Source organism: Trichoderma citrinoviride (genome assembly GCF_003025115.1).
Source record: "Trichoderma citrinoviride strain TUCIM 6016 unplaced genomic scaffold BBK36scaffold_14, whole genome shotgun sequence".
In the NCBI taxonomy this organism is placed as follows: Eukaryota; Fungi; Ascomycota; class Sordariomycetes; order Hypocreales; family Hypocreaceae; genus Trichoderma; species Trichoderma citrinoviride.
Genome location: NW_020194722.1, coordinates 663,323 through 680,038, shown reverse-complemented (window position 1 = coordinate 680,038; position 16,716 = coordinate 663,323). Strand labels below are relative to the sequence as shown.

Sequence of the window (16,716 nt, the reverse complement as noted above, 5' to 3'; positions counted from 1 at the left end):
TGAACAACTCGAGAACAAGGGCAAGCAAAGCAGCTAACGGTTTATCGTACAAGTACTCCATAGAGTAGCCCTTGATTGAGTAGTTCTCTTCCTGTCCGGAGAGACGCTGCAGCCGGTACCTGGATGTCCTGTATCTCATACTTCGTACTGTGCTGTCCGATCCAATTTCTGTGTAAGCCGGACAGCAGGTGGCTGATTTCCTGTTTTGGCCACAAAGCTGTCCAGAGTCCGGGGCAAACCGCCATCTAACCTGCACAAGTGCTGGCTTATGCGCGCAACAGGTGCATCAGTTGGGCGTTGGTTTGCCATGCAAGAGATCAGATGGAATGGGGACTCGCTTAGAGGCTCGATGCTACCAGGGGGAAGCCGTTACTCGCATAGCCCTGTGAGGGTAACCTTCGTATAGAGAGGCAGCAATCACAAGTAAGGTAGGACATAGGATATAAGATATCATTACACGAAAACACAGCATCACCATCACTACAATCCCCATAGCATCTCCATCTCTGTCCCAAAAGCCCCGTTTCTGATACGTCTTCTCCAACTAAAATCTCCATATCAACTTTGTCCGCTAAATCCAAACACAGCCACTCAAACCGACTCCTCGCAGCCTCTCCCGAGTCCCGTCCCACGCTTCAATGCGCGTGGCCATTACGTCATTGGCCATCGTCTTCAAAGGATGTCATCATAGCATCACTGCCTCTGAGCTCCCGCGATGATCGCACCCATTATTATGTGATACCCAACTGTTTTATCGTGGGTTTTGCAGTAAATTGCATGATAGAGCTACTGAAGCTATCCCATAACTATGAATCCGAATAGCCGTGCCGAGCTGGAGCACCACAGAAACCGGTCGCATTCTCCATATTACACGTAACCGACAAAAGGAAGCTTGAGGGCACTCATTTAGTGGGATGTAGCTTCACTTTCTCCCAACTTGTACCACTGCAGTTCGACTCTCTCACCTTTTCCATCACCAAAGTAATACTGAAATTCGAGATCGCAAAGCAACCATGTTCAGGTCTTCGCTCCTTCGAGCTTCGGAGAGGGCATTTGGCGCGAGACTCGCCGGCCTCAAACCGCCATCACCAATCCGACAGCCATTGTACCGAATAGACGCGACGAGAAATGCTATTCGCTTCACCAGCTCTTCCAATGGCCCTCCAAAACCGCCGAGCGACAAAGACAAGGACAGTCCAGCCGTTCGGAAGCTCGAACCCAGACCAGACGTTTCCACAACTAGTAGCGTTCGAAGTGTCCTGGAGCCTGAGGGGGACACCACAAAAGACACTCACAACATGAACTCGAGTCTGCAGCAGGATGTCGTACGTACAAGCGAAAGCCACTTATCTGTCGTTCGCTGGGCTAAAGAAAACTTCACAGGATATGGTCAAGGATACCTTCCGCCTGGACACAGTCCCTCGAGAATCTCACATCCTCGGTCTTACTGGAACACTGCCGTATCTCGCTACCTCTCTTTCGACCGTTTTTCTGGCCGTCAATCTGAACACCGAGATCCCCTCGGGTAACAAGTTCTACAATACCATCTTCCTAGAACACGGAACGGCGCAGTACCTCCTCGACCTGATCGAGCCATTACAGCTCGGCTACGGCGCCGTCATTATTTCTTTCCTCGGAGCCATTCACTGGGTATGACAGACATGCCATGACCTCTGCGATTCGACTATGCTAACCTTCTGCAGGGCCTCGAGTACGCAGAGAAGAAGCCCCAGCACGACCGCACCCGCTTCCGCTACGGCATCGGCCTCGCCGCCTCCGTCGCCGCCTGGCCCACGCTCCTCATGCCCATCGAGTACGCCCTGACGGCCCAATTCGGCGCCTTCGTCGCCCTCTACTACGCCGATGCCAAGGCCACGCGCTTGGGCTGGGCGCCGACATGGTACGCAAAGTACCGCTTCCTGCTGACCGCCATGGTCGGCCTCGCCATCTTCATCTCGCTCGTCGGACGGGCCAAGATCACGCAGAAGGGGGCCCTGAGAAAGGAGAGCATGGAGGCGAAGTTGACTCAGCCGGGACTGGCAGATACCCACACGAACTGGAAGAAGATAGAGGACGAGGAGAAGGAGAGAGTTCGAAAGGAGAAGGAACAGAAGGCCAAGGAAGAGGAAGAGGCGAAGAAGAAGCAGAAGACGCAGAAGAAGGGAGGCAAGGATGACGCCGCTAAGGGCAAGAAGAATGATGAGGATGGGGAGGGCAAGGACAAGAAGAAGGATGAGAAGGAGGATGACAACAATGAGGAGGGTCAGGAGGGTCAGGAAGAAGGGAAAGATGACGGAGATGAGGGCTCAGACAAGGAGAAGAAGGACGAGAAAGAGGACGACTCCCAAGACGGCGAAAAGGGCGAAGCCAAGGAGGGCGACAAGCCCAAAGATGACAAGCCTAAAGATGACAAGACCAAAGATGACAAGTCTGGCCAAGACAAGAAAAAGTCTGACTAAGAGGGGAAGACATGTCAACAAGGAGAGAAGGGAGCGTCAATATCATATAATGTATGCATAGCCATTAGTTAGCCTCATGTATCTTATTGCAACACGTCCGTCGCAAACATATGGCAGTGCGGAAATAAAAACTGAGTCATCAACTGAAGACCAGTACAAGAACTAATCACAACTGAGCACGTCTGGTATTAGTAGGCAGTAAGAAAACTAAGTAAGGGGTAACTGCCCAGACAAAGGTCATCACCCATTTTCATCCCATAGGCGTAAGTAGTATGTAAGTTAGCTTCCATTCCACCTTCAGTTGAGCCATCCCCTTATAAAAGCGGTTCCCAAACTCATATAATAACTCGACTTCCAACGGCGGTTATATCTGCGGTAATACCTTCTCTCTCTCATTCTACCAACCAATCTTTGTCAACATAAAAGCGGAAGAGGGGACAAGGGGGGTATGGGTGTAATTCCAACGCCTAAAAATGCACACAAGACCTCGTCAGGTCAAGCCACGTAGCAAGAGCTGATAGAGATGCTGTCCGGTTCACCAAAATCGTAGGCCATCGTAGACGTATAGAGAAGCTCGGACATTATGCTTTGGTAATCGTACTCGTCAATTCGTTACTTCTTCCCCCTCTAAGGTCTGGCAAATGCTTGCTTGGCCTTTTACCCTCGTTAGTACAGAGATCGAGGCATTAGGGAGGTTCACGGAGTAATACTCCATACCTTCATCTGTTCAATTCGGGCTTTCAACTGGCTTGTCACCTCAGCTGCTCGCCTCCAGCTCTCGGCTCCGTTGGAGCCCGACTGCGGCATTGACGACACGGGGCGCTCTCTGGCCGACGTCATTGTTGAATCGCTGCCGTCGTCATGCGCCGCAATGTTCCTAAATCCTCGGGCAGGCGATCCACGCCCAGAGGAGCCAGTGCTGCCTGCATAACGCAGCTCCGGGCTGAACTTGTTTCGCGGATAGGGAGCATCGCCGTTCTCCCTCTCTTCGGACATACTGCTGGCAAAGCTCATCCTATTACGTGCGCTTGGGGCAGCCATATGGTCTCGGTACATGGGCGCGTCCTCGAACGTCGGCGATGTGATGCCTGTGATAAGTGATCGCATGTCAGCGCGAATCTCAAGACATACGAAACGGGACTCTTTCAACTTACCAGCAGAGGCGTTCAGGCTTTCAGCACGGCTAAGCGCCTTCTTGAGGCGATCCAGCTCACGCCGTAGTCTTTCGTTGGTTTGCTCTGCAGCCTCTGCATCACTCCGAGCCCGGACCAGTTGAGTCTCCTTGGCCTTGATACTCAACACATCCCGGGTGTGGTCCTCGATGAGACTGGCATTCTGGTTCTTGAGCTCTTGGATTTCCGACGTAAACTTGCTGCGCTCCTGCCGCAAGTCATCGATATGTCGAGTCAGGCGATCATTGGCAGTACGAAGCTCTTCCAGCTCGGCCCTCTCGATGGCAGTAAGGCCACTTGAAGGAGGAGGGGATTCCGAGGGCATCTGCACCGGAGCCGAAACGGGTTTGGCCAGGGAGCGCCCTGTCAGGCCACGCGAGGGCGCCGCCGCCTTTGGCTGTGGTGTTGGTGGCAGAGGGTCCTCCTCCGGCATGATTGGGCCGGACCGGCGAGGCGACGAAGCCCCGGAAGAAGCACCCACGGTCCGCTTTTGAGGAGCCTTGAGTCCACCAGTCTTGGGTAGACCCAGCTTGCTTCCTGCAACCTTGGTCGCGGGAGGTGCCTCGGCCGGTGCAGCAGCCGCCGGTCTCTTGACACCCGCCGCTGGCTTCTTGGCTCCGACGACCTTCTTTGGCGCCGCCGCTGGCGCTGGCTTCGGGACGGGCTTGGGCTTCTCCTTGGCCTTGACCTCGGCCGTCTCGAAGAACTCTTTGATCTTGGTCTTTCGAATGTCGTCCAGGCCCTCCAGGTTGGGCGTCATGGCACGCTCGCCAATGATCTTCATGATGGTTCCCAGAATCTCGGCACCGCCATCTCGCAAGGCCGGGCTCGATTCCGACAGCAGCTTCTTTCCAGCCTCGCATATCTGCGCAATCTCGGGCTTGGTGGGAACCTCGCGCGTGGTCCGCAGACAGCGAATGAGAAATTTCATGGTACCCTCCTTGACCTGTGGGTTTTTGTTGCCGAGGAAAGCAAAGATGTCCTCAAGACAGTCGGATAACGACGTCGCCTCAAAGGTGGCATCAAGGGCTGCGCCCAAGGCGTCAGCAACCGTAGCTTTCTTCTCTTTTAGTCGTTCCATAATGGGCTGCATGACGGTAGCACGATGCTTGCCAAACGCTTGCCGCAGACCCTTTGCCAGCACTTCGATGCACTGGGCCGCCTGGGTCACAACAGCAACGTTGGCATCCTTCATGCACTTGGCGAGACCCCGGGTGATTTCGTTGAAGTCGCCATCCTTGATACGAGGAACGTTAAGCACTGCATACAGCCCTTCGACAGCCTCTTTACGATCTTTCCACTTGGACGAGGCGAGAAGCTCGCTGAAATTGGGCGGCACCTTCTTCAGCACATCTTCGGGCTCGGCCAAGGCGAAGGCGTCGATTTCTGCCGGCTCGTCCGCCTCTTCCTCTTCACCCTCTTCGCCGTCCTCACCGCCGCCGCCGCCGGACTCGGCTTGCTCTTGCTGGCTACGCAGCAACCGCTCTTGTTTCGGAGTGCCCTCGGCCTTGACCTTTTCGAACTGCGCCTCCAGATCTGTCTGCTGTGTAGGTTTCAAGTCTCCCCAGAACATGGGCTTCATGGCCTCGCGCAGCCACCTGTAGAGCTCCACCGCAAGACCAGTGGCTTCCGCACGCACATTTTTATCAGCAGCGCCAAAAGCCTTGGGCAGGGCCTTGAGGATCGGCTTTGGGTCGACAATCTTGCAGCCGTAGTTGTGGACGATCTGGGTCAGAGCGTTGAGTGTAGCAGCGACGTTCTTGGGCACTTTGTTGCCAAGGCCGGGCAGCACCTCTTCGACAACGGGGGCTGCCGTATCCAGCTCGATGAAAAGCAGCAAAGCTTCGAGAGAGTTTTGCTTGATGGCCGGCCGCGTTGAAGAGAGACACTTTTCGACTATGGGGCTAATGGCAACGCCCCGTGTACGCAGGGCACAGTCTCGTCCGCCATATTTGAGGAACTCGCACAGGGCAGCGATGGCTTCTTGCTGGGCGGCCACGTTGGAGTCGGCCACGGCAGACTTCCACAGGCCCGGGTCGTTGAGAAAGGGTCGGAAGCAAGGGTCGGACTCGTCCGGTGATTTGGCAAACTGCTTAGCAACATCTTCATAGGCCTGCTTGCGTACTTTCCAGTTCTAGAGATCGAGAGGAGATGTATGTCAGCCAAAAAGAGAAGGAGCCGTGACGGGCAGACCATATCGGCGCAGACGTGATGTTTCGCAGAGAAGTGATTCGTACCTTGTGTGAAAAGCGGTCGGGCAGCGGCAAGGAGCTGAAGTCCTCCTCTTGGTCGGCCATGGCGGCGAGAGAGGGGCGAGAGAGGTATCTAAACGCGGACGGGGTCTGGGAATGCTTCGGCTCCGAGGTATCTGCTGACCGGTCATCAATTAGATGGACGATTCTGCGGATGAGCTTCTTGAACGGGTGGTGACGCCGTCGCGACTCCATTGTGCGAATGGGCCTCGCGGCGGCATGAGGCTAGACACAACGGAAGACGGGGAGACGAGACGTCGACATACCACAGACGATGGAAAGAAGGGAACAAGAACACGTTCGGGTGAGGTCGTCAGGGAGCAGACAGTTTAAGCGGAAATGCCCAGGAGGCTACTTTGTACTTTTTCTGCCAACGGCCAGTGCCGGGGATCGCGGCCGCAAGTGTCAGTTACCCTGCCTTCGCCGAGCTGAATGACCGGGATCAGGATTGGCAAGAATGCGGCGATGCCTCTCGGCGGGCCCTGCGCCAGTCTGTGCCTGTGCTTGTATAAAAAAAAATGTGAAAAGACGGGATAGATGCACAGCGACGCGGGACGGCGATGCCTCGGTCAGGGTCGGTGTGAGCTGCGATGTGCTCGTTCGAGGAGTTTCGGTGTGTCTGGGTGAAGATGCTGGGATGCGAATGGCGGCAGCGCGACAAGAGGAAGAAAATAGCAGGCCGCGATACCAGATCTCGTGATGCCCGCCGTGGATGCAGAAAGACAGGAACTGACGCTGTCTTGTGCTTCTGGTTGGTGCTGAGCTATGGCTCATCCGCGGAGGGTTCCAGGTTGCCCACAGCATCAACAGTCGAGCCCAGCCAATCACCGCGAGGCCGCAAAAAGTCAACAAATCCCACCCATCACCTGATGGAACCAATCAGCAGCCGGGCCTGGCAGGGCTCTTCTGAGCTTGGTGCAAATCACCAGAGGAGGTGGTGCACGATACAAGAAACAAATTGAATGGATGGTCTGGGTGCCTCGGGCTCTGCTTTGTTTTCAGGACTCGCTTCACATTGTTTGTCTGGTCGTTTCCTATGTCCTGGTTCCTCATCTCAAGGGAAATTCTCTACTCTACTATATCTCCCCAAATACCACAGTAGACTCAGCAGAGCACCTGCAAGGTCCCTGAATAAACAAGCACATAAGGGAGCGCCAGGCACCACCAACTTACACATTTTGCGCAAACGCCCCCCATGTCCCCAGATCAACCCCGCGGCAGGACAAACCCCGAGACGTGCCTATCCATCAAGCTCCTGGGCACTGCGAAATCACAACAGTAGTAGCCGGCATGATCGCAATGCACTCTCACGACCATCTAGCAGAGAGACCAGCGGCTAGCCGATGACGCAAGGGAGCAGCAGCAGCAGGTGTCAATTCACACGACGTCGCCAAGCACGTGTAAATGTCACCTCAGTGACAGCTGCTTCACCGCCTTGTTACCCCACCATGGCCAAGATACAGATCACGTGCAGATAAGATAGAATCCCCGAAGCTCCAACGGTCCTTGGCGTCAAACAATTTCAGAGGCAGCCTCGCTCCGGCAAGGCTCCACTCATCCGCAGCTTGTCATCGCTCGAAGGAGCAGCCAGAACTTTTCTATCTGGGCAGATGGAGCGGCCTCAGCGATTGTGGTGATTATCCTGACATTTCCCATACGGTCGCAACATGGAGGGTTCTTCGCATCCGTCCTTCTTCCCCCTCAACGCCAAGACTGCCGCCGACTACTCGTCGTCCGAGTCGGATTCCGATGATCCTACCGTTCCTGGGCTCGATGGCGACGACAACGACTTTGGGGACTTCAATCCCCGCAAGAAGAGGCGTGTCGGTGGAAACAGCAAAGAGAAGGCCGCACTGGGCATCTTTGGCTCCGATAGCGACGACGACAATCCCAACGCGCGCTGGAAGAGAAAGACACTGAGGAGCAAAGGCGTCAGCTTTGTATCGACTGCTGCCGAGGGCGCTGGGCAAGATGCGAGCAGCGAATCGGAAGACGAACCACGGCCTTTGGGCATTGGAATGAATAGTCGTGATGAGGACGAAGACGAAGACGACGACGATGAGGAGGATGGCGACAGACCCGCTGGACTCGGACTCGGTAACGCGGCCCAGCAATTGCGCTTCACAGCTGGCGAACGATTCCGCAAATCGAATGCGCCGAAGGAGTCGAACACACAGCCATCCTTCAAGACAAATTTCAGCTCCGGCGGCGTCCTCGGCGGTGGCTTCGTTCCCTCGTCTGCCACGGAGCCCGTACTGAAGGAGACGAAGAATGGCGACGAAACTCCGCGAAATAAGCCTCAAGTAAGCGCTTTCAGCTCGAAAGGCAAAATCAACACCAAGTCGTTTGGTGCGCGAATGATGGCCAAGATGGGCTACGTTGAGGGCAAGGGTCTTGGCAAGGAGGGCGAAGGACGAAACATCATCATCGAAGCCAACCTTCGACCCCAGGGCATAGGTCTCGGCGCCGTAAAGGAAAAAACAGAGCAGGAGCGCCAGGAGGAGAAGAGACAGGCGCGGCTACGAGGCGAGGAGGTTGTCGACTCGGAAGAGGAAGAAAAGGAGCGCAGGAAAGCCAAGAAGAAGGCCCGAGGAGCCGTGGCCTACAGCAGTACGGGAAGTACCCCAATGCGGCAGAGGACGAAGTATCTTACGGCCGATGAAATCAAGAAGAAGGCACCCGGCTTAAACATTCCGGAGGCTTTTGCCCCCATTCTCGACATGACCGGCCCTGGAGGCAAGCTGCTTACGTCGACGAGCGGCATCATGACGCCGTCATCCGGTGTGCCTGAATCGGCCGAACTGATTGAGGCGAGAAAGCTGGCCCAACGCGCGCAGACAGACTTGCTAGCTTTCTCGGAAGAGTGGAGGAGCCTAGAGTCACGCAAGACGTGGGTGAATCTGGAGCTCAAGCAGAGGGAGCAAGAGATTGAAGATCTGCGGTCCGATTTCGAGAGACTTAAAACGTTTGCCAACGTTGTGTCTGAGCAGCTTGTTGACGCGACGGAGTGGGAGCAGGTCATGAGTGCTCTCCAGACAGCTGTTGACGCCGGGTCAGCGAGCGATGCCATCGCTGACATCGCGGTAGCCGCTATACATCCTTTTCTACGCAGCGCCGACTGGGACCCAATGACGGAACCGTCTCGATTCGCATCGGACCTGCAGAAGCTGTCGGGTCTTTTCAACAAATCTGCAAATGCCAATCAGTCCATGAACAAATGGAACTCTTCCGCGGGCATGGACGATGGCGTTTACCGAACACACCACAAGGCCACTACGCCCTACGAGACCATGATGTACAAGAACTGGCTACCTCGAGTACTGACAGCAGTCCGCTCATGGGATCCGTTGAATCCCACGCCAATGCTTAACATCATGGAAAGCTGGAAAGATCTGCTCCCACCATTTGTCCGGGCGCAGTTGATGGACAATGTGGCCCGGAAGCTGGAAACGGCCGTTTCCGACTGGAACCCCAAGAAGAAGCGGCAAAGCCACCATCTCCCACACACTTGGCTGTTTCCTTGGCTACAGTACCTTCCTCCCTATCATCTGGATCCAAAGGGCACTGGTCTCGTTGCCGATGTCAGGAGGAAGTTTAGGCACCTCATCGACGCTTGGGAGTTTGAGAGGGGGGTTGTTCCTGGGCTGATGCAATGGAAAGACGTCTTGGGAGACCAGTGGCGGCCGCTCATCATGTCGCACGTATTGCCATCGATGGGCAAGTATCTGCGGACCAACTTCCGCGTCGACCCAGCAGAACAAGAACTGTATCTCCCCGTTCTGGTTGGCATCTTGAAGTGGAATCAGGTCCTTGGCGATGCCGTCCTGGCAGAGGTTCTGGTTCAGGACATGTTCCCAATGTGGAGCAGCAGATTACAAGAATGGCTTGCACTTGACGAAGCGGACCTTGCGGAGGTGGCAGATTGGTACAGCTGGTGGCGAGGTGTGCTGCTGAAGGACATGGCAGAGATCAAGGCAGTACGGGTGGAACTCGACAGAGGACTGCACCTTGTGAATATGGTTTAACGAAACGGCATAGCGTATGGTATTGTCAGATTTATTTTCGTCTTCTTCTCTTCAGTACATTGGGGTGCCGGCTATTGGCATTTGTGTTACCCCTGGCTTGCCTGGGTAAATTGGCCTTTGGAGCTACCTATCTAGACAAAAACCTGGCTTGAATGGACAAGGGAGACGAGAAGATGAGAGTGTATTTATGAAGGAGTCCGCGTATGTTGGAAATAAAGACGAGTCTTACTACCTTACTTGACACAAGGAGACACTTTACCCTACAATCTGGCACGATAACCAGGTGGCACGAGTCTCAGGGAGCTGATACTATCTGGAGCCTGCGGCCATTGGAGCTTAATGCCTGTATGCTACGGTATATTCACCGTGGTGGACCCATGGCTTGAATCATCACCATCGCAATGCACGAGGGGCCATTATGAAGATTGGTTATTGTCACGATTTACTCTTTCTTTGTCATTGCTACGTTCGTCGTGTGCTACCTAGATGAAGAGACCCTCATGGCATCTGAGTCCATCGGGACGTTGTGTAACAGCTCGAGGCATGTGGCTACCCTGCACCGGGGAATGACCCAATTTGGTAGAGCAAGGTGCCACCGGGAGGATGCTGAAGTGAAAGCTTGCCAAGTTCATGAGGCTGCAGACGAATGGGCAGATGGGTGCTCCTGTTCACTCGGGTCGTGGAAAGATGATGTGCTGAGAGCCATATGCAGGTTGTGATGCTTGAAATGTGCTGCTGTACATCTCTTCTTACTGTGCCTTGGTTACGACAACATGAACCGACGGCTATACAACATACAATATATGCTGCCAACAGCCGAGACAGTGCTGCTGTACGGAGGATTGCGCGAGCCTTCCGCAGTCGTTCGCATCGTTTGTATACTAGGTACTCAATGATACTCGTATGTACAGCAAGTGTCCGGCCTCGGTTCGCCTGTATGTGTGTTCCGTGCTGGCATGCAGCGTCATGGATGGATCACTGACGACAGGGCCCCCCTGATCGGGCTTTGGCCACTTTCTCAGGCTCCTCTGCTCCATGTACGGTGACCTGCTGCGCGGCCTTTCATGTCATACATACATGCACACTACATATTACAGTCACTCGAGGTGTTTACTTGGGTGGCAGGCAAGTAGGTAGGGATCTTCGAGAGCTGTAGCTGTAGGGATTGTAGCGTATCCTGCCTGAGGCATTGCTTGTCGCCGTTTGCCCTGCTGTCTGGTGTTTCTGTCAAGGCATTGCGCGTGCCTGTCGATAAATGTTGCAAGGTACATTTTTTGGGGCCCAACGCAGGTACTCGCTCGGTAACCGCAGCTGCAGAACTCCACTGCACTCTCGCCGCAGCTGTGACCGGCAGCACCCGGCAGCGACTTGCACGCAAAGTACTGCGTACCTGGATGAGATAAGACAAGGCGCGAGTCTCAACCCTCTTTTATCGCGGCAGCCTCCCCACAGCGACTCAATCTGATCCCAACCAGGCCAAACCCCCTCCACCGCCCTCCCACTTGCAACCCGCACCCGCACAGCGTTTTGCCTTCTCGAGGCCTTTGCCAGAGTCCGACGTGCGACGACCGCCTGCGAGCATCTGCGAGGGCCGGACGACCAGCAAGCAGCAGCAGCAGCAGCGGCAATTTCCCGGCTCGCCTGCTTCTGATTCACTCGCCCGCCGGTTCCTGTGACTGCCTCTGACGGGACGCTGTTTCTGACCATCTGCATCTGCATCTTATCTAATCGGCTGGCCTCCCCGGTCTCTTTTCTCTCTCTCTTTCTCTTCCTTCCATCTCTATTACGTCTTCCCCTTCATATTTCTTCTTTTCTCGTCCGGTCTCGGGACAGACAGGCCTTTCTTTGGCGCTCATCCTTGCCGCTGGCCCCCCCCAGTTGACGTGGCCACAGTTTCTAACCGCAGCTTCCAATCGACCACTGCTGAGCCTGTCGCTGGTATTTGGAGCTCGACCACCCTGTTTCGCCGGCCTCAAGCCCTCCCTTCTTCATCCCTCCCCCCCACGCCTCCATCTGCTCCTTCGCCGGCGATCATCATTCGCCCGGCGCGGTAGCATCGATCCGCCACCATGTTCTGGAGGTTTGGCGGCTACGCCAACATCTCGACCATCGACACTATCCTCGACAAGCCCGACTTCACCCTCGAAGAGCTTCTCGAAGAGGCCGATCTGATACAGGAGCTCAAGCAGCATAACTCCAAGCTCATTGAGTTCCTGCGCGAGGACAAGGTGCTCGAGAAGCTGCTCGAGTATACCATTGCCCCCAAGCTTGAGGCTGTTGAGGGTGCTGAGGAGCCTGCCGATGATGACATCAAGACCAAGGGCCGTCTGCTGCCCTTCTCGCGCCCTCGCGCTTCGTCGCGCGCTACCGATCCCGGCGAGAACGATGACGAGCTGGACAAGAAGCGCAATCGCTATGCTCACGTTGCCTGCGAGGTACTGAGCTCCGATACATGGTCCATATACGAGGCCCTCGTCGAGAACCGGCAGCTCATCCGTGACTTTTGGAACTTCCTCTCTCGACCCGCGCCGCTCGACCCTCTTCAGGCGAGCTACTTTACCAAGGTCAACGAATCGCTCTTTGAGAAGAAGACGGAGGAGATGATGGAACTGCTCTGGAGCTTGCCCAACGTCATCCCGGACATGCTGAGGCACGTCGAGTGCCCCATGATTATGGATCTGCTGCTTAAAATCATCGCCCTTGATCGCACAGAAGGCGGACAAGGCGTGGTTGAGGTTGGTTATGCCCCTTTTGGGACATCTCTCAGGCTTGCTTGATTTCGCTTCGTCTATTCTAACCATTTACAGTGGTTGTATTCCAAGGACATTATTCCAACTCTCCTCTCCTTCCTCGGCCCTGAGCACAGCTGGGTTGTGCAGACGGCCGCGAGCGACTTCATCAAGGCCATCATTACCATCTCCGCCAACGCCTCGCAGAATGAGCAGCAGTGCATCGGCCCTAACGAGCTCACTCGTCAGCTTGTCTCGAAACCCTGTGTCGAGCAGCTCATCGGCTATATGCTCGGTGGCGGCAATCCCTTGACTGTTGGCGTCGGCATCATCATCGAGGTGATTCGGAAAAACAACTCGGACTACGATCCCGACGTCGGAACGGAAGCCAACACCACGCCCTCCAGTCGGGACCCGATCTACCTTGGTACTCTATTGCGCCTGTTTGCCCAAAACGTGCCCAACTTCATGAATCTCATCATGAACGAGCCGTCCAAGAAGCAGAGCGTCAACTCGACGTTCAACGAGAAGCTTGAGCCTCTCGGATTCGACAGGTTCAAGACCTGCGAGCTCATGGCGGAGCTGCTGCACTGCAGTAACATGGGCTTGCTCAACGAACCCGGCTCCGAGCAGCTGATTGCACACCGCGACCTTGAGCGACAGCGCCTCCGAGCCGAGGGCAAGCTCTCGCCCCGCGACGAGGACGGATCTGCCGATGATTTGACGATGCGAATTCCCCACCCCGCCCACCAGGAGGAGGTTCGCCGCCTCGAAGTCACTAATGCCGACGACGATGGCTTTGAAGAGGTTGAGCCTACCAGTGAGATGAACGAGGACACCTCCCACGAGTTTGTCAAGGCCGAGGACGACATCGCCGCACACCCGTCTTCATCTTCTTTCCTCGAAAAGGACGAGGAGGAATTCGTCGACGAGCCGCTGAGCTCTCCTCGGTTGGCAGTGGCCACGGCCAGCATCAACGAGCAGCGCTTTGAAGAACCCGATCTTGTTGTTGCGCCTCTTTCGCCCACCAAGCAGAAGGCTGCCGACCTGGCTCAAGCCGAGATAGAGAACCCTACTGTTAGCGAGGAACAGGTCAAGGCTGCTGCAGAGGAGCACGAGTCTCAGTCCCTTTCGACTGTTCTCTCAGGGCCCATCATAATAGAGACTCCTGGAGCAGCTGATGCAGCCGTCGCGGAACCATCTGCAACTGATTCTTCATCCCACCCCGAAGCTCAAAAGCCTGGGCTGCAGCCCTCACCGCTGCCCAGGGATGACGACACGATGAAGAGCGCATCTGCGCCCAGCGCTCCGCAAGAGGCCACCTCTGCCGCTGGCGAGCTGGTTCCCGACGAAGTTGACAAGTCTCGTGGCCTATCCCCCCATCCTGAAGATACCCCGGCCCCTCTCTTCTCAGCTCCTCTCGCGCCTGACTCTGGTGTCCAAGAGCCGCCTCGCGATGGCTCATTCACACCGCCCCAGGGTCCTGAACCCATCCTTGCCGCATCTGGGGAGAATTCTGGAGAGCCTACGAGCGATACGGGCGAAGCTGTTGTAGGAGACTATCTCAAGATGCAGTTTGTCGAGTATCGCGTCGTTCCAGCGATTTTGGTAAGTGTGGTCTTTGCATCAAACCAGGTTCTCCTAGCCCGCCTCTAACATCAGACAGTCCTTCTTTTTCGCATACCCGTGGAACAACTTCCTCCACAACGTCGTGTATGATATTGTACAGCAAGTGTTCAATGGTCCGATGGACCGGGGCTACAACCCGACATTGGCCGTTTCACTCTTCGAGGCTGCCGACATCACCACCGCCATTATCAAGGGCCAGCAGGCTAGTGACGAATCTCAGGCCAAGACTAAGACGCGTATGGGATACATGGGCCACCTCACGCTCATTGCCGAGGAAGTTGTCAAGTTCACCGAACGCCACCCCCCGGAGCTCCTGTCAGAGACGGTCCTGGACAAGGTTATGAGCCAAGACTGGATCAACTATGTCGAGGGCGCTCTTGCGGAAACGAGAGAGCGAGACAATGCCATTCTGGGTGGCGTCCGACCTGAGGTGGCTATGGGACATCGAGTCAGCCTGGGCGGCAGTGGATTGGGTGGCATCGGATTGTCGGGCCTTGGAAACTCGGCCAGCGCATCAAACGCCCTGGCAGAGGCTGGCCTCAATGGCGGCATGGAGATGAACGAAGGAGACGGAAACGGAATCGGTCCTTTTGCGATCAGCGCGGGCACTCTGATGTCTGGATTTGGAAGCAGTAGCGACGAAGACGAGGATGAGGGTGACGGTGACGAAGAGGAAGTGAATTCTGAGGTGAGTTTTGATTCTTCCGATGAGCATGGCAACGAGTCTCCTGAGGCGACAATGGGCATGACATACACACCCGAGGATGTCATCATGATGTCTCCTGAACCGATCAGAGCGGGCTCTCCAGACGCAATGGCCGGTTTGGAAGCAGATGCTGACCTGGATGAACCGGGTCAGGACATCATGGTGATTGAGGAAGGGGGATGGATTCAGAGGCGGGACCCAGGCCAGGGCACGAATAGAAGGCTGGATTTCTCTTAGGAGGAGGGACAATCTGCAGCTTCAACTGGCGCCTTGTCGGGTCCCCATCATGACGACGATGATACCAAAGAGACACCTGGAGCCCCTGCTGCGCCACGGCCCTCGGGCCCGAACAATGGAGCTCCCGAGAGGTACATCATTGAGCTGGAATATCTCGCCAGACTGCTGGCAAGCGCGGAGGGAACGTGAAGGATGCATTATATACGAATGGGCGTTGAGGCATTTTGTTTTCTTTTCCTTTTCGTTGGACCATGTGGATAAGATGCGGCGAAGTCAGATGACAGCCTGTTTGTTTTGTGGATAGCGCATTGAAAGAAGAACAAGAAAGCCAGGGGACGCGATTTTCGGAAGATGTCATTGTTTCGCAGCATTGTTTGAGGAGAATAGCGCAACCAAAACGCAGGGAGGGAGAGCAGATGTTATCATGCACCATTTGTCAGCCTTAGGGACTTTGATCAACAGCCAACGCTCATTTCCATTTCCCTTGTTTTCCCTCTTCCTCTTCCTCTTCCCTCGCCCCCCTATTCCCCTGCATTCCTTGCTTCGTTTCGGGAAGCCCTCTGTGCTGATCACGAGGGCTTAGTTCCGATCTCTGACTGACGTGCAGAAACAGGGATCCATGGCTCCGCCGTCCATCCCGCCTCCTCCACCACCGCCGCCGCCGCTGAACATTCCGCCCTCTAGAGCTCGGCTGCAGCTCGCGGCGCGGTTGGCGATGCATCAGAAGAACAACCAAGCTGCAGAGGCCTCGTCGGCCACAGTTCACGATGACCACGATGACGATGATGACGACAACCTCGAAGACCCCTTTGGCGACGGCGAGGGTGACTTGGACGATGACTTGGACGATGACATGTCGAACAACCTGGGCCGTGGAGCATGGTGGAGAGGCGTTGTTGGCAAGAGAAGCGGTTTGGAGGATGATGACTCTGACGACGAGGAGGAATTTGGGGACTTTGCCATGGCAGAGGAGGAAAAGAGTGGAGAGGGGCAGGACGAAGACAACGCGGTGCTGAAGCCTCTTGCCGTTCACCCGCCAAGGGAAAGTAGCCGTGGTTTGAGCGGCCTGTGGCCCTTTGGCTCGCGGGCGGATAAAGACAAGAGCGGAGAGAGCAAGGACGAGCAGAAGGGCGAAGGCGAAGGCCCCGCGACGGAAGAGAGGGATGACGAGCCTGAGCGGGCGGTAGAAGTCCGGGAGGCGCAGCGGAGGACGAGCATTGAGGATGATGATGACGACGAGGCCACCGTGGGGACGGAATACGGTGCTGGTTTCAAGGACTAGATTATATACCTTAGACTGGAGTGTTTGAATGACTTTTGTTTCTCACCGTCTTTAGTCTCTGGGTGGACATGGGAAGTTTGAACGCGCCATGAAAATATGCGTGTACGAATGGGATGAGCAGGATCATGGGTATGAGAATGAGTATGGAGGACTTGTATGGCGGAGGGCTTATATACGGTAGCTCCAAGGATCGTGTATGATTAATGTGTTGACGAGGCAGAGTTA

The 16,716-nt window shown here is 55.4% G+C and overlaps 5 protein-coding genes across 5 annotated transcripts; 4 read left to right on the top strand and 1 right to left on the bottom strand.

Annotated features, from left to right (window-relative positions):
• Positions 1–1,013: 1,013 nt before the first annotated feature.
• On the top strand, positions 1,014–2,459 carry BBK36DRAFT_1171982 (hypothetical protein; the record flags this gene model as incomplete). Its single annotated transcript, XM_024895654.1, has 3 exons — positions 1,014–1,325; positions 1,384–1,650; positions 1,704–2,459. 3 exons carry the CDS (start codon positions 1,014–1,016, stop codon positions 2,457–2,459), a joined length of 1,335 nt encoding a protein of 444 aa, XP_024746503.1.
• A 696-nt stretch (positions 2,460–3,155) lies between these two features.
• On the bottom strand, positions 3,156–5,928 carry BBK36DRAFT_1127656 (ARM repeat-containing protein; the record flags this gene model as incomplete). The annotated part of the gene is made up of 2 exons (XM_024891536.1): positions 3,156–5,765; positions 5,869–5,928. The coding sequence occupies 2 exons, from the start codon at positions 5,926–5,928 to the stop codon at positions 3,156–3,158; spliced, it is 2,670 nt and encodes an 889-aa protein (XP_024746502.1).
• Positions 5,929–7,550: 1,622 nt separating this feature from the next.
• Positions 7,551–9,908, top strand: BBK36DRAFT_1183141 (TFP11-domain-containing protein; the record flags this gene model as incomplete). Its single annotated transcript, XM_024896340.1, has 1 exon — positions 7,551–9,908. The coding sequence occupies one exon, from the start codon at positions 7,551–7,553 to the stop codon at positions 9,906–9,908; it is 2,358 nt and encodes a 785-aa protein (XP_024746501.1).
• A 2,022-nt stretch (positions 9,909–11,930) lies between these two features.
• On the top strand, positions 11,931–15,209 carry BBK36DRAFT_1183139 (SAPS-domain-containing protein; the record flags this gene model as incomplete). Its single annotated transcript, XM_024896339.1, has 3 exons — positions 11,931–12,643; positions 12,716–14,245; positions 14,304–15,209. Exons 1-3 carry the CDS (start codon positions 11,978–11,980, stop codon positions 15,207–15,209), a joined length of 3,102 nt encoding a protein of 1,033 aa, XP_024746500.1. The 5' UTR covers positions 11,931–11,977.
• A 715-nt stretch (positions 15,210–15,924) lies between these two features.
• Positions 15,925–16,491, top strand: BBK36DRAFT_1127277 (hypothetical protein; the record flags this gene model as incomplete). Its single annotated transcript, XM_024891479.1, has 1 exon — positions 15,925–16,491. One exon carries the CDS (start codon positions 15,925–15,927, stop codon positions 16,489–16,491), a length of 567 nt encoding a protein of 188 aa, XP_024746499.1.
• Between the last annotated feature and the right edge of the window lie 225 nt (positions 16,492–16,716).